The sequence below is a fragment of the Schistocerca serialis genome, chromosome 2 (assembly GCF_023864345.2).
Source record: "Schistocerca serialis cubense isolate TAMUIC-IGC-003099 chromosome 2, iqSchSeri2.2, whole genome shotgun sequence".
NCBI lineage: Eukaryota > Metazoa > Arthropoda > Insecta > Orthoptera > Acrididae > Schistocerca > Schistocerca serialis.
In genome coordinates this window covers 210,291,856-210,318,123 of record NC_064639.1, presented here as the reverse complement: position 1 = coordinate 210,318,123, position 26,268 = coordinate 210,291,856, and the positions used below count along the sequence as shown (strand labels likewise).

The following is a 26,268-nucleotide window of genomic DNA, read 5'->3' as shown; positions in this document are numbered from 1 at the left end:
CGTCAAAAAAATGGTTCAAATGGCTCTGAGCACTATGCGACTTAACTTCTGAGGTCACCAGTCGCCTAGAACTTAGAACTACTTAAACCTAACTAACCTAAGAACATCACACACATCCATGCCCGAGGCAGGATTCGAACCTGCGATCGTAGCGGTCGCTCGGCTCCAGACTGTAGCGCCTAGAACCGCATGGCCACTCCGGCCGGCATTCTCGCGTCACATTCTATGTCTGAATGCATAAAACAATAGCAAGAAGTTTCATTTTGCGGCATAGGTAACGACGCATCGAACCACAAGGCTGAAAAGACGTTTCCTTTAGTTGTTCACTATTTTACTGAGACTGACTTGCCGAAAAAGGTGACATCTTCCGAAAAATATGGTGTACCAACTACTTCAGCTGCAACAGGTTCCATGTAATTGTGTACTAAATAAAAATTGATAATATTAAATAAAATTTTTACTTCATTTCTATACCCCCACCTCAGTGTGTCCTGCCGAGTTCCCAGCTAGATATGGCAACCCTGTATACTAGAGATGGGCAAACTGAAACACGTAACTGTTTCGAAACAAATGAAACAGTACAATGTAATGTTCCGATACGTTGTTTCGAAACAGTGAAACAGTTTGTGTTTTGTATTCTAATAAACCTACACATTTTATCATCTTGAATGTCTACTGTACAAGTATGTCCATATAAACACAAATGAGGTGCGAGAGCGCTAATCATGTCGCAGAAAGTATGAAACTATCACTTAGGCGTCTTGGCAGTTTCGTATTTCCTGCAGCAAATGCGCTGCTTTCGTGTCGCGTGACTTTCACACTTTTCAATTGGCTGAGGACAGCCATAGCTGAAGACAGAAGAACCACCACGAACGGAACTGGAGGTGGGAGCAAACTGCAGAAACACACATTCCGTTAGTATGGGTAATATACCCATCCTGCTAATTTCCATCTACACAAGGGGAATCATTGTAGATAATAGGCACAGTGACTATAGACTCACAAATAACGCCAAATAATTCGAATAAATAACAAAATATAACAGAAAATCTTTTTGTCTTTCAAGGTGTTTCGAACCGTTACTATAAATTCACCATGCTTCCCAGCCCTTCCCGTACACCATTACACTATCAGTGATTTGTCAAACAGATTGCTTGCAATTATACTACATCAAATTTATGTATATGTCTAATAACAGTCACTCTAAGCCTTTTTTTATTCAAAATGTTGTAGGTTTACTTGCGTTTCTTAATATGATTACTGTACATGAACAGAGAAGCGTATGTTATAAAAAAAGTGTAATTTAACTGAATTATTTTCACATATTTATTATTTTGAATGTGAATAGCATGCGTTGTTTTATTGTTTGGTTAGTGTTTATAAAGCAGATGTTACGCCATTTCGAAACAGGACAGTCAGCTAGAAACGAAGCTTTATTTTCGGATATCTTAAGCTTCATGCTACTGCTTGTCAAAAAGATTTCGACACTCTTGAAAGAGTTTCATGAAGTGGTATGTTGTGTTTCAGTACCTGTGCCGAGCCCGTATCTCGTCCGACACAGAGTGGAATGAAACATCACTGTTTCGATACAATTAGTCCGTTCCAGGCACAGGTGGACTGAAACAGCCTTATTCTGAAACAACGATACAGTTTCTGTGTCTGGCTCGAGATCGAATCTGGCCCGAGACAGGGGCGGAATGAAACACCACTGTTTCGAAACAGTGAACCACAACCGTTACGAAACACTGAAGCAGTTCCACGTATCGATACACTGTATCGAAACATAGAAACAGTGGCCAAGTTTACTGTATACAAGTAACCGAGACAAAATCACGTTAATCAAATGTTCTACACTCGAGAGCAGCTTTAACGAAAGCTTGACTGATCAAGGTGGAATCTGGAAAGAGTCGAAAGTAAAAGTACAATTTTAAAAAATGTTTCTGTAGTTTGTTATATACAGATTTCTTTACAAAAAGGACGTAAAAAGTAATAGAACTCAAATTAAAGGGAAGTTGATTTTTACATACTTCATTATTTTTTATTTATTTTAACATTTCCAGCGAAAAAAATTCCGAGAGTACATTTGAAAACTGCTTTCATTCATTTTCCCATGCTGAAAAAACTAACATCACTTGCATTTTCTGCACGATTCATCTTGCAAACGAAGTTTTTAGTCAGTGAGCTGCTACACACTAGCAGTGAACCCTTCAGTGCCCAGACTAATACCGAATGACGTAGCGTTATTTTAAGCATGTAACCTCCAACAGCTATGCTTTGCCCTTTTCGGTGACTCAGCCATTTCTGCAGCTACGCTTTCTTCGGACATAACCTCGTCGGGTCTGCTTCTTCCCTTCTTAAAACACGTTTCCACCAATCTTCTCTTACTGCTTCACGACTGTACACATTATGGTTGATGAATCCAGAAAGTTTCCATTACATTTTCTGGTTTCCCCCCGTCCATATTCCAAAGTCTCAATGAACTGCCTCTTTTCTGCGAAAGTAAAATACCTACTTCTTTCAAATCGTTTTTACAGCCGATTTTTGATGTACTGGCACTGCGTTGATGTGAAAACTGAGGAGTGTCAATAAATAAATTAATCTGAACGACTGACAAAATAATTCTGAACAACTGAGTGTTCCTAACCTGATAACTTTGAATTTTGATGTATTTGCCATGATTTAGAAACTGAAAACAATTTAAACTGCCCTATTTACTGACGAGCAGAAACAATACTTCAAATAAGGCAAGAAGCTTGAGGTAGATGGATGGTGAATAATTCAACCAGTCAGTCTCAATGATCTGAAAAGCTGTCTCTGTCATCCTCAATGATTCGTGGCTAGTTGCATTGTTCATCAACAATACTTAACAGTAGCAGAGTTACTTTAAATGCGAACATTTTAGGTTAGGCTTTACTGTGACTGTTATTGACATTAAATGGTAACAGTAAACTTATTGTTTCATTTAGCAGCAGAGTTCTTGAGACACAGCATGAATAAAATAAAAGTTGTAAGCAAATTTCTCTGGAATAAATGAAACGCAGTTCAGCACCCAAAGTTCTCACTTTTATGCCTGCTGAAGTACAGCTACATGTACCTGAAGTAAACCTATGAAGGAACACAAAAACCTCGTCCCCCCTTCCTCCCACCTTCACCCCCCCCCCTCCCCACACACAGAGTCAACTGTTTGTACACCATCGGAAAAAGTAGGATTTCTGCAACAAGAATAGTGGCAGATCATGTAAGTTCATTGCCACATTCATGTCTGCAGTGTCTTTTCTCTGTAAATACTCGAAAATGGCTTTTTATACTAAATCTAGTTGTGTAAGGAATTCTTACTATATATAACAGATTGGACCAAAAAATTTTACCTTCATTCACCATATATTTAGCTGTGTAGCCCCCTATGAAGTGCTCTGATGGGAGTTAATTTTCTTGACTACTGCAACTCTGATCTCGGTCAAATTGGCCGCTTCGTATTTGGTCAGTGGATTATCATATGCTTGGTCATGCGTCTTGTCATCTGATATTCTTTTGATTCCATTTACCACAAACATAACTTGCTTATGCTCAAACCACAGTAAGGAAGAAGTGATTAAGATCCCATTAATGACGATGTACCTAGAGACAGAGCTTGGATTGGGGGAGAGAGGAGGAGGGAATTTGGCCACATCCTTTATAAAGCAACCATAGTAGTTATTTCGCTTAAGTGATTTACAAAACATAAATCTGGATGGCAATTTCAATCACTGTACTCCTGAATGCGATTTCAGTGTCTTACCACTGCACCAGTTTGTGCAGTCATGCTCTCAGATAAAATACTCAAGCAGATCACAAATCGTAAGTTAGCTCTTAGAGCTTACTTGACACACTGCCACAACACAAAGAAACTTTGAACTTAACTTTGCCACGTACAAGCATACTCTAATGTGGCAAACAAATTCGAGCAAAGGTGCTTGTGCAAACTGCCACATTTGAAAATCATTTTAGTCTCATGCTGACAGAACAATCAATGATCATGCAAACATCTGCAAAAGACAATCAAGTATGTTTGCATATGCAAGATTGTTGAGCTTGATTTAATGTGAGTAGCCATCTCCACCAGTGCAGATAAAAAAGAAAAATCACACACACAGAAAACCACTAACACCACAGAATACAGTAACTACATGGAAAGCTCTAAAATTTATTGCAATTATAACTTATTTTTCTAAACTGCAAAAATGACTTCTTGTCTAGCATGGGATATTTTACAGTGGCAAGAAATGATTTTCAGACAGCACTGAGTAAACGTCCTGAGCTTTCAGTATTCAAATCCTGAGTAAGCAATTTCACAATGATTCTTTATAGTCACCCAGAGAGGGAGTATCAGAACAGCTCTTTACCTTACCCCGCAAAATAATATATAGTCTAGTTTAATACTGTCAAAACTGGTAAACAGTTGTTTTGTGTAAAACAAGCTAAAAATCCATATATTTACTTACATATTGCAATTTTGTATTATACAACAGTTGATTTTATTAAATGACATTTGTTTATGAAATACACATTATTCATACTACCTCTCTAATTAACATAAGGATCCAGAGTTAAACTAACACTGTTTTCTTGCACTGTTTATTTTGCCATCAAAGTAAGAGACCACAAACCACAGAAAAGAAAGCAGCATTCAGAATATGAGATGTAATGTAATGATCGTATGGCATTGTCGGCCGGGAGGTCCCATGCGGGGAAGTTCGGCCGCCGTATTGCAAGTCCTTTTTAGTTGATGCCACTTTGGCGACTTGTGAGTCAATGATGAAATGATGATGAAGAACACACAACACCCAGTCATCACAAGGTAGAGAAATTCCCTGACCCCGCCGGGAATCGAACCCGGGACCCCATGCGCAAGAAGCGAGAATGCTACCGCAAGACCACGAGCTGTGGAAAGAATATGAGATAATCAGCTATAAAACACAGAGAAATCATTAGAGCCTACTTCCTACCACAGTCATGACTAAATATGACTCCAACTGACAATACATGTCATCCAAATTTATACATTTATCTGGTGACTGTACTATCCTCAATGTAAACAGCTAATACACTTCAACATAACTTGTGAGCAAGCCTAAAAGATTTGTATGAATTTCAATTAGAACATAACTGGCAACTAGAGCAGATAACTTACAAAAAAGACATTCAATCAGCAATTACAGAAGAATACTGGTGATTTGATAGGTGGCAACTGAACCTATTCCTCATGGGAAGGCAATAATGATTTGATTTCTTGTAAAATGGCACTGTCAACTGACAATGAAAATATACAAACACAATGACAGTAAAATGTTATTGACTAACATAATACCTAAAAAGCGTGGTGAGAAAATGAACCAAATAGCAACAGAGGTGACTTAGCAAAGATTTGTCATTCAGCTCTGGAAAAATCTCAATTCGTAGCACTGCCAACGAACACAGGAAGTTGCACATGGTACTCTCAATTTTTTGAACTTTTTATGTTCCATCTTTCATGAGAAGTAAGTTATTGGCCCAGTAAGGTCACTCAGATGAAAACCCATAGAATTTTCATAGACAGATTCAGCACATGATGTAGTCACAAAGACTGCCTCCTCCTGGACCAGAAACAAAATAAGAGAGTGTTCGAAAATTCATTCAGATAATCTGACTGTTGATACACATTGCAGGCGAGATAACAGGTTGATTTGTACTGAACTAGAGCCTGTTAACTGATTAATTTAAAAATTCATTAATTAAAATGTGATTTGAGTAAAGAAACCATTAAATCACACTAAAGTCATCCCTTCAAAGTGGACTACAGTGTGGAGTGAGTTAAATAATATTCCCATTTCCCCATTAGTTAAAATTGTCACTCGTGAAGATGGTGGGTTGCCTTGAATTTTCTAGCTATTTGGTTCAAATGTGTCCAGCAGGGACAAAGTCACTCAGAAACACCAATTTGTTGTGTCCTGTGACAACTGGCAACCAAACGGCCTGGCAGCCTAATCTTCAGATGCCCGAGCCACACCTCCAGTCTGGGTCACAGGAACCGTCATCCCTTCCCCCTCTGATTAAGTTGGTACAGGGTACCTTTTCACATATTGTGGAAATGCAATATGTGGGGATGCTCATGTTAATAAAACCCACAGGACACCAGCTCTCAACCCAGTTGTTGTATGCAGTTATTCGGAGATGCAAAGACGTGGCTCTTCGTATATAGCAGTAGTGCAGAAGTGGCTGCCATCTTAACCCCAAATGTTCTTTCAGCACCTGGAAGAGGTCTAATGTACTGTGGATTCCTAACGTGTACTATGAATACCAAATGGTATACTGCAGTGACTACGGTGGTCACTCATATACTGTTATGGAAATTTCCACTCGCATCAAGTTTGGTGGAAATGATGGCAGCAATGCAGTCAGCCACATCTTGCCACTTCTGCTCCTGCTTCACACCTCAGCTCTTGTGGTTTACTGTTAATATAATTGAGGCAAACTTCTCATTAGCAGTCTCTCTCTCTCTCTCTCTCTCTCTCTTGGGTCAATTCTGAACTGTATTGCCTCTTGGGATTTCATATGTCTTTGTTATTTATAACTGCTGGCCTACAGCAGGAGAGAAGTTCACCATTGTGGTGATAATTTCTTCTTGATTGTAGCAGGGCTGCCTTATTTTGTTTTTATGGTTACATTATATTTGTAATTTAACTTCTAAAAAGATCTCTCAGTTTCTGTAGCATTCACCTGTCCATTTTCAATTAAAACCTATCAGCAGCAATACAAGTATACCCCATGCAGGTAGGTGAAGAATCCAACAGCCTATGTAGTCAAGGGGCAGTGCATCAGCAGGTGAGTGAATACCTCTCTGGTTGTTAGGGAAAAGGTGTGGGTCTTTGATCAAGTTTCATCCAAGTCACAACAGACAAAGTGCCTGTGTTAATCATGATAACTCTTCATTACATTAAAATGACAGGCACAAACTCCAATCACTAAGCAATTCTAGGATGAGAGGGATTTATCTGTTGTGAGAATGAGTAAAATTGAAAATCTTCGTGCATTCTGTCTCCTTGTTTTCTCAACTGAATTTTCCAATTAATAGAATTCAAAAAGTTAAATATTTTACAAAAATTTTGATGTCTCATTTATGCTGTGTCCACAGGTTATTATATTGAAAAGAATTAAAACACTGTTTTTTACCATTCCTCTCTGAGTAATCGTTATTATTAGCTTATCTACTGCAAATAATTTTGTTAATAACTTACAATTTTTCACATTCTAAACTAATAAATGATAATAATAATAATAATAATAAAAACGGCTACCATCAAGCACTTCCTTGTTTCAATAGCAACAAAGAAGCCCAGTAGAGTAAAAGCAGCCAGTATAGCTAATGGATTGATACTTCATACAAAAGGTAAGTTTCATCACGCAAACATAATTACGAATTTAGAGAAATTCCTGTGTGTTTGTGAATGCATCATAACGTAAAATGCAACAACCACCAATGTCAGGGCTAATGTTGCAGGCAGCCTTCAAAGAATGGCTACCTGGTGTGTTACACAGACATATGTGCTCCTCGACCTGACATGGGTCTCAACAGAATGAATAATTCAATCTGATAACTTTACTCCCTCAACTACCACAGCCAGACCAAATGAAACAAGGAGTTGTACAGACAAAAAAATCTATTCACCAAGCAGCAGCAGGATGAAATATATATGAAGGATAAAGAAATGTGCAAGCTTTCAGAGCCAGTGGATCCTCCTCCTGGCACAAGGGGAAGGAAGGGAGGTGAAAGAAAAGGATTGGCTAATGAAGAGAGTTACGGGAAGTCACCCAGAACCTTGGCTCAGTGGAGACATATCAGACTGGATGAGATGGAAAGACCGATTGCTCGGGATTAGACCAGACAACATTTGAAAACCTGAGAGCTTAAAGGTGGATACAGGGTAATAAGCAAGACACAGATTACTGACAAAACATAATGCAAGAGTTAATAAGAGTAGGAAGCCAAGTGTGTTGTAGGTGGTAGAGGTGGGGGTGGCGAAAAAAGGCAGGTCAGAAAATAAAAGATATAGAAAACTAAAGGGGAGTGAAGAAAGAAATACTTAATATTTTAAACATAGCTGCACAACAGCAATGGTTTCACATAATAAAATTATAAACAGCCGACCAGTTGCAATGGTTAAAGAAATTCTTTACCTAGGCTTCGACAAATATAAATCTGTCTTCTTCAGAAGGTAATAATTTTACATTAGTAAGGAGTAATGTACCATCACGAGCAACTGGTTGGTTGTTTATAATTTTAAATACTTAATAAGAAGAAAATGCTGAGATCGAGAGGCACCTGTGAAATGACACATGTTGTGTACCAGCTGTTATGTTAACACCATTCAGCCTTTTTATACTGGTATTACTACCACCAAGTTATCAGTTAGGATGAAAGGACACTGACTGAAGATGCATACTGGCAACAAACAATACCCTGTTGTAAAGCATGCTCCACAACATGAAAATCGTGACCTCAGTGCCTGTTTGTTGCACATGCCATCTGGATTCTTCCCTCAGACCCCAGTTTCTGAGTATTATGCAAACTGGCATTACAACATGTCCTTGGTTCATGCCACACATTGTTGTTGTTGTTGTGGTCTTCAGTCCTGAGACTGGTTTGATGCAGCTCTCCATGCTAATCTATCCTGTGCAAGCTCCTTCATCTCCCAGTACCTACTGCAACCCACATCCTTCTGAATCTGCTTAGTGTATTCATCTCTTGGTCTCCCTCTACAATTTTTACCCTCCACGCTGCCCTCCAATGCTAAATTTGTGATCCCTTGATGCCTCAGGGCATGTCCTACCAGCTGATCCCTTCTTCTTGTCAAGTTGTGCCCCAAACTTCTATTCTCCCCAATCCTATTCAATACCTCCTCATTAGTTACGTGATCTACCCACCTAATCTTCAACATTCTTCTGTAGCACCACATGTCGAAAGCTTCTATTCTCTTCTTGTCCAGACTATTTATTGTCCATGTTTCACTTCCATACATGGCTACACTCCATACAAATACTTTCAGAAACGACTTCCTGACACTTAAATCTATACTCGATGTTAACAAATTTCTCTTCTTCAGAAACGCTTTCCTTGCCACTGCCATTCTACATTTTATATCCTCTCTACTTCAACCATCATCAGTTATTTTGCTCCCCAAATAGCAAAACTCCTTTACTACTTTAAGTGTCTCATTTCCTATTCTAATTCCCTCAGCATCACCCGACTTAATTCGACTGCATTCCATTATCCTCGTTTTGATTTTGTGATGTTCATCTTATACCCTCCTTTCAAGACACTGTCCATTCCGTTTAACTGCTCTTCCAAGTCCTTTGCTGCCTCTGACAGAATTAGTGTCATCGGCGAACCTCAAAGTTTTTATTTCTTCTCCCTGGATTTTAATACCTACTCCAAATTTTTATTTTGTTTCCTTTACTGCTTGCTCAATATACAGGTTGAATAACATCGGGGAGAGGCTACAACCCTGTCTTACTCCCTTCCCAACCACTGCTTCCCTTTCATGCCCTTCAACTCTTATAACTGCCATCTGGTTTCTGTACATATTGTAAATAACCTTTTGCTCCCTGTATTTTACCCCTGCCACCTTTAGAATTTGAAAGAGAGTATTCCAGTCAACATTGTCAAAAGCTTTCTCTAAGTCTACAAATGCTAGAAACATTGGTTTGCCTTTCCTTAATCTTTCTTCTAAGATCAGTATTGCCTCACGTGTTCCAACATTTCTACGGAATCCAAACTGATCTTCCCCAAGGTTGGCTTCTATCAGTTTTTCCATTCGCCTGTAAATAATTCGTAATAGTACTTTGCAGCTGTGACTTATTAAACTGATAGTTCGGTAATTTTCACATCTGTCAACACCTGCTTTCTTTGGGATTGGAATTATTATATTCTTCTTGAAGTCTGAGGGTATTTCGCCTGTCTTGTACATCTTGCTCACCAGATGGAAGAGTTTTGTCAGGGCTGGCTCTCCCAAGGCAGTCAGTAGTTCTAATGGAATGTTGTCTACTCCCGGGGCCTTGCTTCGACTCAGGTCTTTCAGTGCTCTGTCAAACTCTTCACGCAGTATCGTATCTCCCATTTCATCTTCATCTACATCCTCTTCCATTTCCATAATATTGTCCGCAAGTACATCGCCCTTGTATAGACCCTCTATATACTTCTTCCACCTTTCTGCTTTCCCCTCTTTGCTTAGAACTGTGTTTCCATCCGAGCTCTTGACATTCATACAAGTGGCTCTCTTTTCTCCAAAGGTCTCTTTAATTTTCCTGTAGGCTGTATCAATCTTACCCCTAGTGAGATAAGCCTCCACATCCTTACATTTGTCCTCTAGCCATGCCTGCTTAGCCACTTTGCACTTCCTGTCGATCTCATTTTTGAGATGTTTGTATTTCTTTTTGCCTGCTTCATTTACTGCATTTTTATATTTTCTCCTTTCATCAATTAAATTCAATATTTCTTCTGTTACCCAAGGATTTCTACTAGCCCTTGTCTTTTTACCTATTTGATCCTCTCCTGCCTTCACTACTTCATCCCTCAGAGCTACCCATTCGTCTTCTACTGTATTTCTTTCCCCCGTTCCTGTGAATTGTTCCTTTATGCTCTCCCTGAAACTCTGTACCACCTCTGGTTTAGTCAGTTTATCCAGGTCCCATCTCTTTAAATTCCCACCTTTTCGCAATTTGTTCAGTTTTAATCTACAGTTCATAACCAATAGATTGTGGTCAGAGTCCACATCTGCCCCTGGAAATGTCCTACAATTTAAAACCTGGTTCCTAAATCTCTGTCTTACCATTATATAATCTATCTGATACCTTTAAGTATCTCCAGGATTCTTCCACGTATACAACCTTCTTTTATGATTCTTGAACCAAGTGTTAGCGATGATTAAGTTATGCTCTGTGCAAAATTCTACAAGGCGGCTTCCTCTTTCATTCCTTCCCCCCAATCCATATTCACCTACTATGTTTCCTTCTCTCCCTTTTCCTACTGTCGAATTCCAGTCACCCATGACAATTAAATTTTCATCTCCCTTCACTACCTGAATAATTTCTTTTATCTCATCATACATTTCTTCAATTTCTTCGTCATCTGCAGAGCTAGTTGGCATATAAACTTGTACTACTGTAGTAGGCATGGGCTTCGTGTCTATATTGGCCACTATAATACGTTCACTATGCTGTTTGTAGTAGCTTACCCGCACTCCTATTTTTTATTCATTATTAAACCTACTCCTGCATCACCCCTATTTGATTTTGTATTTATAACCCTGTATTCACCTGACCAGAAGTCTTGTTCCTCCTGCCACCGAACTTCACTAATTCCCACTATATCTAACTTTAACCTATCCATTTCCCTTTTTAAATTTTCTAACCTACCTGCCCGATTAAGGGATCTGACATTCCACGCTTCGATCCCTAGAACGCCAGTTTTCTTTCTCCTGATAACGACGTCCTCCTGAGTAGTCCCCGCCCGGAGATCCGAATGGGGGACTATTTTACCTCCGGAATATTTTACCCAAGAGGACGCCATCATCATTTAATCATACAGTAAAGCTGCATGCCCTCAGGAAAAATTACGGCTGTAGTTTCCCCTTGCTTTCAGCCGTTCGCAGTACCACAACAGCAAGGCCGTTTTGGTTAATGTTACAAGGCCAGATCAGTCAATCATCCAGACTGCTGCCCCTGCAACTACTGAAAAGGCTGCTGCCCCTCTTCAGGAACCACACGTTTGTCTGGCCTCTCAACAGATACCCCTCCATTGTGGTTGCACCTACGGTACGGCTATCTGTATCATTGAAGCCCGCAAGCCTCCCCACCAACGGCAAGGTCCATGGTTCATGGGGGGCATGCCACACACCTAGCCTTAATTTATGAATGCACCCAGAAAGTTCCAACAGCCATTAAAGAAAACAAAAACATCACGAAGTAAAAAATATTTATTGAAATATTTACATAAATTCAGTGGCTACTTCTCAACATAGTCACCACCATTGTTGAGGCATTTATTGCAATGGTGCACCATCAACTGCGTGCCCATTCCCTACAAGTCTGCTGCCAATATCTGGAGCTACTAAGTCACTTCAGTCTGCACCTCAGCGTGGTTGTGGAAACATTTTCCTGCTGCAGAATGCTTCTTGAGACAAAAGAGATGCAAGTCACTTGGGACATGGTCGGGGCTGTAGGATAATCAAAGATCTCCTATCCAAACTTATTTGGCACATTTTGTATGGTGTTGGCTGTTTGCACTGTCATGCACACAAGTGTAATGCCTCTCTGTCAACATCGCATGTCTCAGGTTCTGGATTGCCCCCCTCGGATTTTTCAATGTCTGATAGTACCAATTAGTATTTACGGATTCCCCTCCCACAGGAGCACATCACATCTATTCCGGAAGACAGTGCACAAGAGACTGTGTCCTTGAATTTGGTCTTCACAGGCGAATCATCATGCCGCCAATGCACAGACTGTTGTTTCAGTTTGGGTTTGACATGCTACACCCATGTTTCACCCGCAGTGACAACATGGTTGAGAAACTCGTCACCTTTCTCTGTGCCTGCTGTGGGACTTTCAATGCTACAGCCAGACATTTCATTTTGTGTTTAACTGTCACTTTCCTTGGCACCATCTGACATGCACTTTGTGAAAACCAAACCACTGGGAGATAATTTCGTGCAACAGTGAGCAAGACAACTGTGCGAAATGATGAGAGAGCTCTGAAACTGTGAAGCACTGGTTCTGCAAAATTGCTTGCTGCACACTTTCTATCAGTTCTGATGTCACCAGGGACAGTCAGCCACTACAGTCTTCATAGTGAATATTAGTTTGTCCTTCAGTAAACTGCCTGCACCACTGGAGCTGACTAGTCACTCATAATGTAATGTCGTGTCCACACGCATGGTACAACGTGTCCACACGCGTGGTACAACTGGCGATGGAGCTCTGCTAGAGACTGCTTCTGAGCGTGCAAAAATCAGATTACTGTGTGCAGTTGGTGGGACATGACACTAAAGCAGCTATTTGATTGTAGTACTGTGAGGTAACCACTGCAATCGCAGGACTGAAACTGCACTGCATTATTCCCTTATACCTCCTCTCTATTCTTCCACATGCACAATCTTTTCTGACAACTCATGCCACCTTTGGACATAACTGGAACTTACTTTCTGGTTCTATTTAATTTCTTCGGTCTCTGCATTTCTTCTCAATAACTATTCCTTTCTTCACTCCCTTTTAGTTTGCTATAGCTTGTATTTTCTGTCCTGTCTATTCCCCCCACTTCTACCACCTACAATGCACTTAGCTTTCAGTTCTTATTAACTCTAGCACGATGTTTTGTTATAATCACTGACTTGCTTATTACTCTATTTTCAACCTTTAAGCTCTCAAGTTTTCAAATCTTGTTCACTGTAGTCCCCAACAACCAGTCTTTCCTTCTCATCCCATCTGCTAAGTCTCCTCTGAGCTGGGGTTCTAGCTCACTTTTCTACAACTCTCCTCATTTCCTAAACCTTGCCGGTCCTTTTCCTTTGCCCTTCCTGCTTCCTCTTCAGTTCTTATGCCAGAAGGAGGAGCCACTGGCTCTGAAAGCATGCACATTCCTTTAACTTTCATATATGTTTTTACCTGCTGCCACTTGGGCAGTAGATTTTTTTTCATCGATCCAATTGCATTGTCTCTGTCTATTTATATCTATACACATACTAAAGTTAAACAAAGGAGAGGCCAAGTTGGAATATCAACAATATTATGGAAAGGACTGCTGATGATGCCGTGGTGAATGGTAATGTGTCAAGGTGAGTCACTGTAGGAAGATACAGGACAAATTAGACAAAATTTCCAGTTGGTGTAATAAATGGCAGATAGCCCTAAATGTGGAAAAATGTAAGTTAATGTGGATGAGTATGAAGATCAAACCTGTAATGTTTGGATACAGTATTAATAGCACCCTGCTTGGCACAGTGAAGTCATTTAAATATCTGGGCATAAATTTGCAAAGTGATATGAGATGGAACGAGGTCATGTATGTATGCATGAGGTGTGCTTGCTTACATGAACATGTCTGTCTGTCTGTGTGTGTGTGTGTGTGTGTGTGTGTGTGTGTGTGTTGGAGGTTTTTTCCATATACCTCCTGGTGACGGTCAAAGTAAGTTATCTTGTGGAACATCAGTCATTAGTATAGGAATCTGTGCACTCCATCAAACTTGTAAAACAACATTACTTTCAAAATACAGGGGTTGGACAAAAATATGGAAACACCGTGAGAAATGCAGTTTTGAACATAAATGCAGATGCTATCAAAACCTGCTGGTGGGGCCCCTGTATCTTACCGCCAATGGCACCTGTGCAATCCCCTCAATATATTGCAAGTCTCAGTCACAGTCATTTTGAATGCATTTTTTCAGAGCTAAGTGAATTTGATGGAGGGCAAAGTGTTGGTGCTCGTCTGATAGGTGCTTTCCGTAACCAAGATATGCAAAGTGTTCATGTTTCTTGAGGCACATATCAAAGATTTATACCGCAGACAGGGAAAGAGGAAAAACATCATCTGCTAAGTCACAATGTGTACAAAAGTGTGTGTTGAATGGTAGTGACAGATACTCAATGACGTGATTGTGATGAAAAATACGAGGACAACAGCTGCAAAAGTCGCTGCAGAACTGAATGTTGCACTCAAGAACCCTGTCACCACCAAAGCAACATGACAGGAGCTTCAGAAGCACGGCATTACAGGGCGAGCTGGAATTCCAAACCCACTCAACTGTGATGTAAATGCTTGTAATAAGAAAATGTGGTGCCGAAGCCATAAAACCTGGACTATGGAGCAGTGGAAGAATCTCATTTGGTCAGAAGGGTCTTTTTTCACACTGTTTCCACCTTCTGGCTGAATTTACATCAGAAGAGTGGAACATGACAGGTATTTGGTGATGACTTTGGCAGCCATATCACAGTATTCCATGGGCCTCGTGCTTACCCTGCAAGGTCATGTTACTACCAAGGATTATGTGACCATTTTGACTGATCAATGATACACTTAAGATACAATATTTGTTCCCCAACTGTGATGCTGTGTCTCATGATGACACAGTCCCTGTTCACACAACTCACATCACGCACGACTGGTTTTGTGAGCATGAAGATAAATATTCACATCTCCCCCCGGCCATCACAGTCACCAGATATCAATATTATTCAGCCTTTGTGGTATACTTTGTAGATAAGGATGCAGGATCACTGTCCACCTCCATCACTGATACTTGAAATTGCAACTATTTTTCAGGAGGAATAATACAGGTTTCCTACAAAACCATACAGGACCTGTGTTTATCCATTCAGAGATTGGTGGAAACTGTTTTGAATGCCAATGGGTTTCCTACACCATATCAGACACGGTAATGAGTTGTGTTTTTAGCAGTTCTCAATTTTTGTTCAACACCTGTACATACTTAATGATAACTTTTTACATTAAATTATAACATCGACTCAGTTCATGGAGGTTTTCAATGAGAAACACCTACCTGAATCCCCCTCCCACTAGGTTCAGCCTAAAGAATTACAGCAAATAGGACTGACACATCTGTTGTTTGGCCATATGTATGGATATTACATAAAACCAAAGCATTCCTTTACATAATTAATAGTGGAAATTATCAAGAATTGCATGCTATCTTTGACCAATGTCGAAGTTTACAGGACACAATTACACAGAGTACTGAGATGGCCAGTTGGTAGTGACAGATAACTGAGTGCCTATGTCTCACCACCATTTAAACCAGAAGAATTTAGTGATAAGTTAACTACCATAAGGGCACACCAAACCATTAATGCTTAGAGTATGAGAGCTAAGCTATCACTTTCTAAGCAAAAATACAATGTGAAATAATCAGTGAGCTGCTGCTGACTATGGGTTTAAGGAGACTAAACATCAAAGGTCGTCAGTCTCCTATTCACCTATAGTACAGAATAAGTGTACCCCATCTGTCTGCGCCTAGAGAAAATTCTATATGCAAGTGTGAGAAAGTTTTTGAAATATTTGCAAAGAGTGTATCTGAGGCGGGATGTGGGTACCAGTCCAGTATTCACCTAGTGGACTGTGGGAAACCACATAAAACCATATCCAAGCTGGCTGGCATACCAGCCCTCATTATTAATCCACTGGGCAGATTTTAACCGGAGCCAGCATGCCTCCCTGCGACCCAAAAAGTGGGTGTTGTAACACACACAGCTATACTGGCAGGTAATTATCACGGAGAAAGGGACCACAAAGGGCATCATAACAAGCAGAAAAACAGTAGGTATCAAGCTTACTGCAGAGTATCGCAGATATTCTGTGTAGGAGTATTAATTTAGTCTAAATTAGCAGGAACAGCCTCGGACATTGCTTGGTCTTGACTGCAGTCGTCAGGCCAAATGTTCACATGCTATGAATGTGGACTGATCTACATTTGTACAATGGATACATCCTATTAACAAATGCATCATTTTAGCACAGCATCAGGTTTGCTAACAATTCAGACAAGATAACAAGTTACCAGTGGGAGAACATCAGGAAATTTGTTCCAACCTCACCAACTTAGAAAAGTCTCCATTTAGGCTACGCAGCTACCAGAAAAAAAGGGGGGGGGGGGCAGGAGACCACTGAGAGAGCAAAATGCCTTGCTATTTGGGCTACTGTAATCCTTGCTGAAAGACTGTGCTTTTAGAAATGAGCTGCTGGGTTAATAGTAAACATACTACAAAAACAAGAAACAGGCACCAACAGATTCCAGAATAAACTGTGAAATGCATAACTAATACTATATTAAAGTGGCAACTTCCATGCAGTCCACTGAAGGTAACCAACAAAAATTCATCTGTTACATTCTTGAGCTCCCTCCTTCTAGATCTCTTCCTCCAACACGTGTCACAATGATAGCTGCCGTGTGACAAATGGAAGAAAACAGGACCAACAGCACATATATACAACAACTATGACTGACCAGAAACAGTCACTTCAAAGCAGTAGCCAAAACACTGACCGTTATTTTATTTTTATATCACAATGTCATGACACACCCATAAGGAACATAACATAGCAATAGGAACAAAAAAGAGCATGTTTCATTCTAAAGAAGCAATAAATGCTGATGATGGTTCACTGCATGGTTTTCATCTAATCGGTTGTCAACTGCCCTACCCACTGGGCAGCTTTTAGTAAGTGCGTGTGGAATGAGGTAAATTATAAGTTGTTTAATTGTTCTTTGTTTGCTATGCAGTGTACGCTCACGATGTTGAGCTTCTTAAGCTCTTCTTTTTATCTTTTTATGACTTTAGAATGATATATTTATACTGACAGCTATTTATGCTGACCTGAAAGTTTTTCATATATTTAAGTTTATTATTTTATGTTTTAACTCTTTTAATTTGATGTAGTGGTGTCTGTGTTTGATGCCAATTTTCTTTACTCACCGTCACTGAATAGTAAGTATTAATGTGATGTACTCCTTTTGTAGTTATAAGTATACGTAAAATGATTTACTTTGAGAATCGTACAACAACAGAAATTCAATATACATCAATTGTACACTTACTGATAGGCCAGTTGGGTCAACTGAACCTACTGATACCAGATGTTGCCTTTGACACACAACTTAATGACAGTGTGGCATGTGACACCATTCATATGCAAACAAAAAAAGAACACTATTAACATTTCTTTTGCAGCTATAATAACTTTTGGAATGTAGGTTGTGGTTACATACTGCTCTGTAGAACAGCCCAAAGTCTATGTTAGGTTAGAGGATGACAGTTCGTTTTGGTCTGGTGAAGCCAATAACTGTCAATACGAAATCTTGGATATGGTAACATTCTGATCTATAGGGTTCCACAGGGTAGGTTGGAAGGTGATGATTAGTTTGCAAATTGGCAAAGCATTATTGAATGTCTCAGTTAATCCGAGCATTTACTGTAGGTTTTCACTTTCCTGCTTGTAACTGTGATGATCATATGTGTCTATGATTATGACCACGTGTATATACACTGATGAACTAAAACCTTATGAGAACAGTACATTATGAGACTGAATTCCATTAGGTGGTGTTGCAGAAACGGTGTCTCATTAAAGAGCAGAGATGGATGGAGAACCAATATGAGCCACAAGTGGGGAAAATTCATTTAAATAAGCAATATGTGACACCATACATGTACAAACACAGTACAACATCTGTTGCTGCTGTACTGCAGTCGCAAAGTGGGGCTGAAGCAGTTTCCCTGATAAGTAATTCCAATATGACGATGTTTCACTATATTATAGTTTTTATTAGTATTTGACGTTGTCCATTAGGGACAAATCATAGTTCCTTTTATTCTGAAGAAGGTTGGGTTATCCCAACTGAAACCTAGGTAAATATAGGTAAACACTGCAACTGAGGCTGTTGTTAATTTAAAATTAATGTGTCAAAATTATTCTGCTTCACATGTCTGACGTCTTCCTCGAAGTTGATGACATCTTCCATCGGGATGTCTGTATCACAAGGCCAGAATCTGACTACAGTGGTCTGATGAGTACGATAGAGAATTCGTGCTGATGCCTTAACCTGATGAAACACATGTGGGTCACTATCGGCTGCCAGCTCTGCACTACAAACCACCAGCTCATAATTTATAGGAACTGCATGACCTGAAGGTAAACATCTTGTCCACATACTTCCAGAAACCCAACAATGACTGGCAGATCCATGCAACGGATATCACTGCTGCATTATGTTCCAAAGGTAAGTTGTTGGTCTTACAGTTTTGGCTCAACAGTGTATGTGGTTTCAAAGGACATATTTTTCCAGTTGTTTCCTCACCATTAGTGGTGATCATTAAGTTTTATACCACTTGTACTTACTGTTGCAATCATAATCACTAAACAGTTTGCAGTGTTATGTTGTAATTTGTATTCCACCTTTGGTTGCAAATGCCATGTTTGAACTTACACTGGAATGTTGTTTTAGACATGTACTTATTGTACGTATGTTTTCACAGCCACTATTAGTAATCGTTTCTTCACCTCCCTGTATCTACATTACCTACAGTGCACCTGCACAGAATTTTTATTGTACTGATTAGTGGTCTCTCTTGGTTGTTGCTGTTATGCTATGGAGTTGAAACTGATCACAAGTGTAAGACAAAGCATTTAATCCAGTTGAACAGCCCACGTGGAAATGCTCCTGTCTTTTATCAATTATCTTTGTAACTGTATGGAAAGTAGCATCAGTACACATATCATCTTAATTCTGTGAATTAACTGTGGCATACATATGTATAGCTTAGGAATGGGAGAAATAAGTGAGCCCATGGTGAAGGAATAATAATGAGCAGAAAGAGGATTAAAATGGCAATTTATCAAGCATGAAAACATCTTTGAAAAAAATGTTATAAATACAAGGATTACAAATTGACAGTCCTATTCTTATTTCTCTTCCTTCTTTACACAAGATAATTCAGTTACTCTTCATGCAAAAGAAAATGTATGCCAATTCATCACTTCTCACTTTAAATTACTTTATTAAGGATGTGCTTGAGACACTATTTCCAGTTCTCTTTATATCATGATCACTGTGTTAGCTCTTACCTTGCTACCTTTTTATATCTACATTCTGTTTTTCTCATTTCTTTCATCCTTCCATGTGGAGGTGCATATTCCCCTTACATACATGATGTCTTTTTTTCCCCCTGTACCTTACATCAGATGCTTCACACTGTACACCAAGATAGCTGATGAGCAGCTGTGCAAGAGCAATGTAATTGCATTTTCAATAACTCAATGCTTTTCTAAAAACTGTGAGCACTTTTGTAAAAGCTATTAGTGCCAAGTGTTACATTAATGGTACATGACTAGGACTGGACTTTTGCTGATTATTTTGGACAACAATGAATTTCTATACTCCTGTTATTCTTATTTAATGGTGGTTGAACATCTGTTCTCTCATTCATGTGTCAATAGTTGTGAGAAGCAGTCCACTACTGGAAACAATTGAATTTAAGGATTTTTTCAATGGTCCGACTTTCATCACACCATGGATTTAGAGTAAGTGTAACAATTAAAATACTTTATATATCTAAAAATATGATGAGACTTACCAAACAAAAGCGCTGGCAGGTCGATAGACACACAAACAAACACAAACATACACACAAAATTCTAGCTTTCGCAACCAACGGTTGCTTCGTCAGGAAAGAGGGAAGGAGAGGGAAAGACGAAAGGATGTGGGTTTTAAGGGAGAGGGTAAGGAGTCATTCCAATCCCGGGAGCAGAAAGACTTACCTTAGGGGGAAAAAAGGACGGGTATACACTCGCACATACACACACATATCCATCCGCACATATCCCTTAAAACCCACATCCTTTCGTCTTTCCCTCTCCTTCCCTCTTTCCTGACAAAGCAACCGTTGGTTGTGAAAGCTAGAATTTTGTGTGTATGTTTGTGTTTGTTTGTGTGTCTATCGACCTGCCAGCGCTTTTGTTTGGTAAGTCTCATCATATTTTTAGATATAATTTTCCCACGTGGAATGTTTCCCTCTATTATAATTAAAATACTTTGTCATTCAGGTGGCAAAAATTGTAAATAGTTCCTTCATATATTAACAATCATGTTATTTATTTAGATTTATGCAACATTAATTGTATCAAAGGGACACACAGTACATTTTCATCATTACATAAAAGTGTGGTTGCTCCATCAGGTCGCTCTGAAAAACAGCTGTGTGTGCACAGGTTTTTCTTTGAATTGGAGTGCAACTAATAAAGTGACTACTATGTACACTAACTGCCTTTGTCATTCTGCACTGAGTATTGCTACCCAGATCCATCATATAATTAACACTAAACACTAATGAAAGCATTTCAATAATTACTATGTGTTATGGGATTATGCCTATTGCTGTTGTAATTTTGTGTTATTTTGGGGGGGACAGTGACTGTGACCAAAAATCATAGCCCCCAAAAATTGCCCCTGTGGAAAGAAGGTAATAGAGGAAGATGGAAGAGGTAGTATCCACTTGCCTACAGAAGGATACTGACATGTATCTGCATAAATGGCATGGAGGCTCCCTCCATCCTGACAGAATACAACAAGCACATGGGTGGAACTGATCGAATGACTCTTTAACTGAATCAGTACAGGATAAATATCCATAACAGGAAATGGTAATGGGCTCTTTTTAGCTGCTTACTGAGTGTCACTGTACACAGTGTCTGTATATTCTACTGCAAAAATGAAAATACAAATCCTCATGCATATTTTCAAGGAGAAATTGTGCTGGTATGCATGAGGAGATATGCAATAGCACTGAACGGACGTGATTCCCACATTCCAGTACTATAGTAGATGAGCACTGGTTTGATGGAGTGAACCATCTAATAGTGAAAATACAGGAACCAAAAAAAAAGACAATGTGTTGGTATGAACTCTAAGACATCAACACCTACCCATTGCAAGAAATGTAAGTTGGGACTGTGTTGAATGTTTTGCTGCTTATCATACTGGGTAATTTGTTGTTGTTGTTGTCTTTGTTTTTGATTTGTAATTTCTACTCATGTTTCATTTGTTTCTTTCAGTACAAAAACATGTAAACTATGTATATTTTGCTTCCAGTAGTGGTTAGAGCTATCTATAAGATAGAGCAAAAAAACTACTCAACAAGCAGCACCAGGGGAACACACACACAAAAGGGTTTAACTTTTACAAGCTTTCAGAGCCAGTGGCTCCTTCTACTAGCAGAGAGTTGAAGAGGGGTGAAGGAAAGGGGCTAGAGTGGTTTAGGGAAAGGGATACAGTTCAAAAAAAGTCACCCAGAACCCTGGGTCAGGGTAGACTTACCGGACAGGGTGAGAAGGAAAGACTGGTTTTCGTTGTTGTAAGATAGAGCATATTACACCAGAAAATTAAAAACTGCTTTTTCATTTTCAATGCTTCTTTTACAGTACAACAAACAAGATAAAGGCAAAAAGCATAAAAAATTAACAAAAAAATAATTTGGGCACTAATGGATTAATCAGTTCATTCAAAATAAAGATCACATGAATTTTCATTTGTGCTGCATATTCATCAGTTTTGGTTTTCCATGACGAATAAATGGTACAGCTTCTCAACAACTGAGTAAAGTAATAGCAGTGGAGACAAAAACTGTAACTGTGAACATTCACTCATACAAATGATTTACAATCAACATATGTTGATCATTGTGTAAACGTTTATCTCAGTCCAAAAGTATCATGAAGTCTTAAGATTTCCCGTGATTGCTTCAGGTCATCGTATTAACAAAGAGATCGCTATGACACAAGATTCTGAGTAATTTTACTTTGGTTAAATAGCTGCCTTACATCTTTGCCTTTATCTTTCCTGAAAACAACATTATAAGAAAAAAAATCATAAACTGTGTCCTCTCAAATAAATTTAGGTTGCATATTCTTAATATGTGGACAACTATTAAGCTATCTACATCTTTGGCTGTGTGAGTGTCAAATTATAAACAAACAAAACAGAACCTATATATTTCTCATCACTTCATATTTCATCTGAGCTGCTGTCCCTTTAGTACTACACCCTTGTCAGACATCTGCATTCAGATATTATTTTGATATAAAAATGGGATGATAGGTAATTTTTCTGTTAGTATTAACTATAATTTCCTTTATATTCCATTGCAATCATATAATTTGTCACAGACAAAACTCATTGGTTTTCACAGGATTTATCTATCTCTAATGGCCTTGAAGTTAGGGAGGAAGGTGTTAAATTCTAATCATTATCAGTCTTCTTACATGAAAAACTTATTCATACTATCTCAAATACATGAATGTGAGTAAATATTGATGAAAAAGTTCAACTTTCTAGGAAAAAATATAATTACGATACACAAACTAATGAGAAAAGTGAGTTTTCAGCCTCCAGTAAAAGGATCTTTACCTGGATTTAGAGTTTCAAGGTTTACTCCTAATTACATCCTGTACAATCATAATTTTCATTTTTGCAAACAAATGTGCTATCTTTGTCTACCCCTGTCCATACTCCAGGTCATCACATATATCTTTAAGTATCACTGCCTAATGATGAAGAGTAGAAATGTCAAATGCGTACTTATTCGTTTAGCAACTACCGTAATATTTGACATAACTTCTAATGGAGACAACAACATTTTCTACAACTTCCTTGCTTATACAGAAATGAAAAGCATTTACACAGCTAAAACATCAAGTTTGAAGTCCTTCAAAATTGTGTAAAGATGAGAGTTGACACTGTGACATGGAGTGAGCAAGCAGTTTATCATCTCCCTATTTTATAAAACTTCTCATTTTTTAATTCCAGTGGTTACTAAGGTGAATGTGACTGCACTTAATATGTTATGAGTGCTTGTTAAAAATATATATTTCAATAAAATTTTCCAGTGTACTGAGTAAGCAATGAAATTTTGGGTTCAGGTACAGAGCTACAGATAGCTCACTGCCATACTGATATATCCAGAGCTGTAGCTACAGTGACAGTTTCTGACTCATTCATAAGATGGCCAGAAAGTCTATATTCAAAATGTGTACACAATCTATTACACGAGAACGTCATTGATCTGGTCCTCATAAATCCAGATTTCTGATTTATCCAGACCAGCAGTTTGTTTCCTTTTCCTTTTTTAAACACAAAAATGTGCAGTACATGTGGCACTGTAGGCAGCACAGAAATCATGAGTCCCTCATTTCCAGCTACTGTTACTACAGTCAGAGAGTATCTGATTCATACAGAGTTAAGACGTGTACCAGTATTGGTCTTTTGTTTCCACGTTTTCAGTGTGCATGAATGAAATGACTGCCAAGTAAAAGATAGTGGTTGCTTCAATAGACAAAAAGTTGGAAGCACTAAATGGAACAAACAAAGAAGAACTGATGAAAAACAAGGCTGCAGAATATGACGCAGTTACACAAATTGTTTTCTTCTTTGTTTTTTGGCCTCTTTTTTCTGCAGTTGCAGATATACAAGTTTATAATGCATATGTTTAGTGTTAGTGAAAGTGCTGTACCTTAAAATTCAACACATATACATGGAAGAACAGGAAGAATTATTTAAACAACAAAAAAAACTATGAGCAATGGTAAGAATTAATAATGTTTATGGTAGTAAATTAAAGTGAACTTTTCATTATCTTAGCAAGCAAAATTTTAAGAGAAAAAGGCTGCATTGTTACAGTGCCCACTGAAGATGCTTTAGGATAAAGCAAAACACACTTGGTTTTAATTAGTCTTTCATACAGTTGCAAAAGAATGTAAGTAACATCAATTGTGTCAGGCTCGAAGAACCACCGAAAAGAAATTGAAAACTTCTGCTTCAAATTATGCCTAAAGACAGTTTGCAGAACTACTGTACAATAAAAAATGCAAGAAATGAAAAACTGGATGAAGCACTATTCACTTGGTTTAGCGAGACAAGAGAGCACGGTGTTCTGAGGTCCAGTCTAATGCTGCATGAAAAGGCACTAAACTTGAACAGCAAGCTACCGGATGATGATCCCAACTTCACAGCCAGCATGACGGTAAAGATGGAAGCTCAGCAAGGCATATGTCAGCTTTCACTATCAGTTTAAAGATTTTTGGGAGCTACAGTAGCTGCAGAAAACTTCAAAAACAGGATTTGAAGAATTTTATTTCCTCTGAGAACTGAACCCCACGCGGGATTTATAATGCAGATAAATTTGTACTTATTTGCTGGATGTTACCCAGTAATATGCTGACTTTCAAATTAGATGACTCAGCTAGGTGTTATAAGACTTGTACAGATCAAATTATAATTATGGCTTGTAGCAATGCATTCGTAGGACACAAAGTCTCTCTCCTGTTGAAAGAAAAATTAATACATCTGCATGCAATGAAAAATGCTAATGGGTCCTGTTTTCCAGTTGTCTACAAATCAAAAAATAATGCATATATGGACAGTGGTATTTTTAAAAACTGGTTTCATGATGATTTTGTGCTAAATGTAAGAAGATATTTGGAGGAAGAGAGTCTTCTACCAAGGGCCATATTGTTTACTGACAATGCACTATCACATCCGGGAGTGGCGGAGCTCATCAGTTGTGACATCAGAGTGAAGTTCTTCTGTCCTAATGTAACAGCTCTTCTACAACCAATGGATCAAGATGCACTGATGAACATCAAACACGTATACTGTACTAAATCACACCAGTTATTTTTCTGGGTAAATTAACTGTATAAAAGGGAGCAACTGGTGTGATTTATGTATTTAAATTGGTAAATATTAAAGAAGTGACTTTTATAGTCTTCTTGGGGTCAAGTCACCGAACTATCGACTCCAATGTAGACGATAGTGACATTGATGCCTGGTTGCAGTGTGATAGTCATACTGGTTACAGCTTCATGACCAGTGACAAAATTTGTATTGCTACCTGTTGTACCACAGAGAATGACTGATTTCAAGGGAAGAAGTAATGCCTCCAGAGCTGGATACCCAGTGGACATTAGCCAGAAGAAACTCCAGCTGAACTGATGTTAGTGAGATGTCTAGGCAGTTGCGCAGCTCTCAAATGCCACAAACCCTTGAAAAAAACCTTACACACTATTTCAGTGAATAAACATAACTACAGTGTTCAAGTAACAGAAAAGTGTTTCTTCTTAGAGCCACAATAAATTGTTAGTACTCTGTGGTACACAGTAGAGTTCTTGCAAAAAGTAGAATATTTCTGGATTATATGGATTTTCAGTAATTCGGATTACACCTAGTCCCACCTAGATTCTTCTCTACTATAAAAAGTGAATGATACCCACATGCATCCCTAAAATCTTGTTAGTCAGTCAAGAAACATTCTCAAGCAATCAAGAACTAACAAATGTTAAGTCCCTTTACGTTCTTAAATTACAAAAGCAACTTAACATCCACTTAAGAATGTTAAAACTTTTGTACTATACAAAGTGTTTGTTACAAAATTTAGACATAATTACTCACCTAGAGACGTCTTCTTCACTGACAGCCCGTGGCGTCGATGCCTGCAGTGTCATTGGAGTGTTGAGAGAATCGGAATATGGCATCTGTGATTCTGATGGAGCTGCAACAAGAAAGTATGTTTAAGCAAAAAATTACTGAAGCCCTTTCCTTTTCAAAAAGTGCATTGCAAATGAGTGTGTCAAAATTATAAGTGGAACAGTAAACAGATGTGATCTCCCAATTTTTAGTAGTTCAATGCACTGAA

The 26,268-nt window shown here is 38.7% G+C and overlaps 1 protein-coding gene across 3 annotated transcripts in view; it reads right to left on the bottom strand.

Moving 5' to 3' along the window:
- LOC126456947 (disks large 1 tumor suppressor protein) overlaps positions 1-26,268 on the bottom strand; it is a 908,459-nt gene that overhangs the window by 498,485 nt on the left and 383,706 nt on the right. For all 3 annotated transcript variants that reach the window (XM_050092881.1, XM_050092883.1, XM_050092882.1), the window contains one exon: positions 26,025-26,124. In XM_050092881.1, coding sequence (XP_049948838.1) covers positions 26,025-26,124 — 100 coding nt within the window. The remainder of the gene's footprint in view (positions 1-26,024; positions 26,125-26,268) is intronic.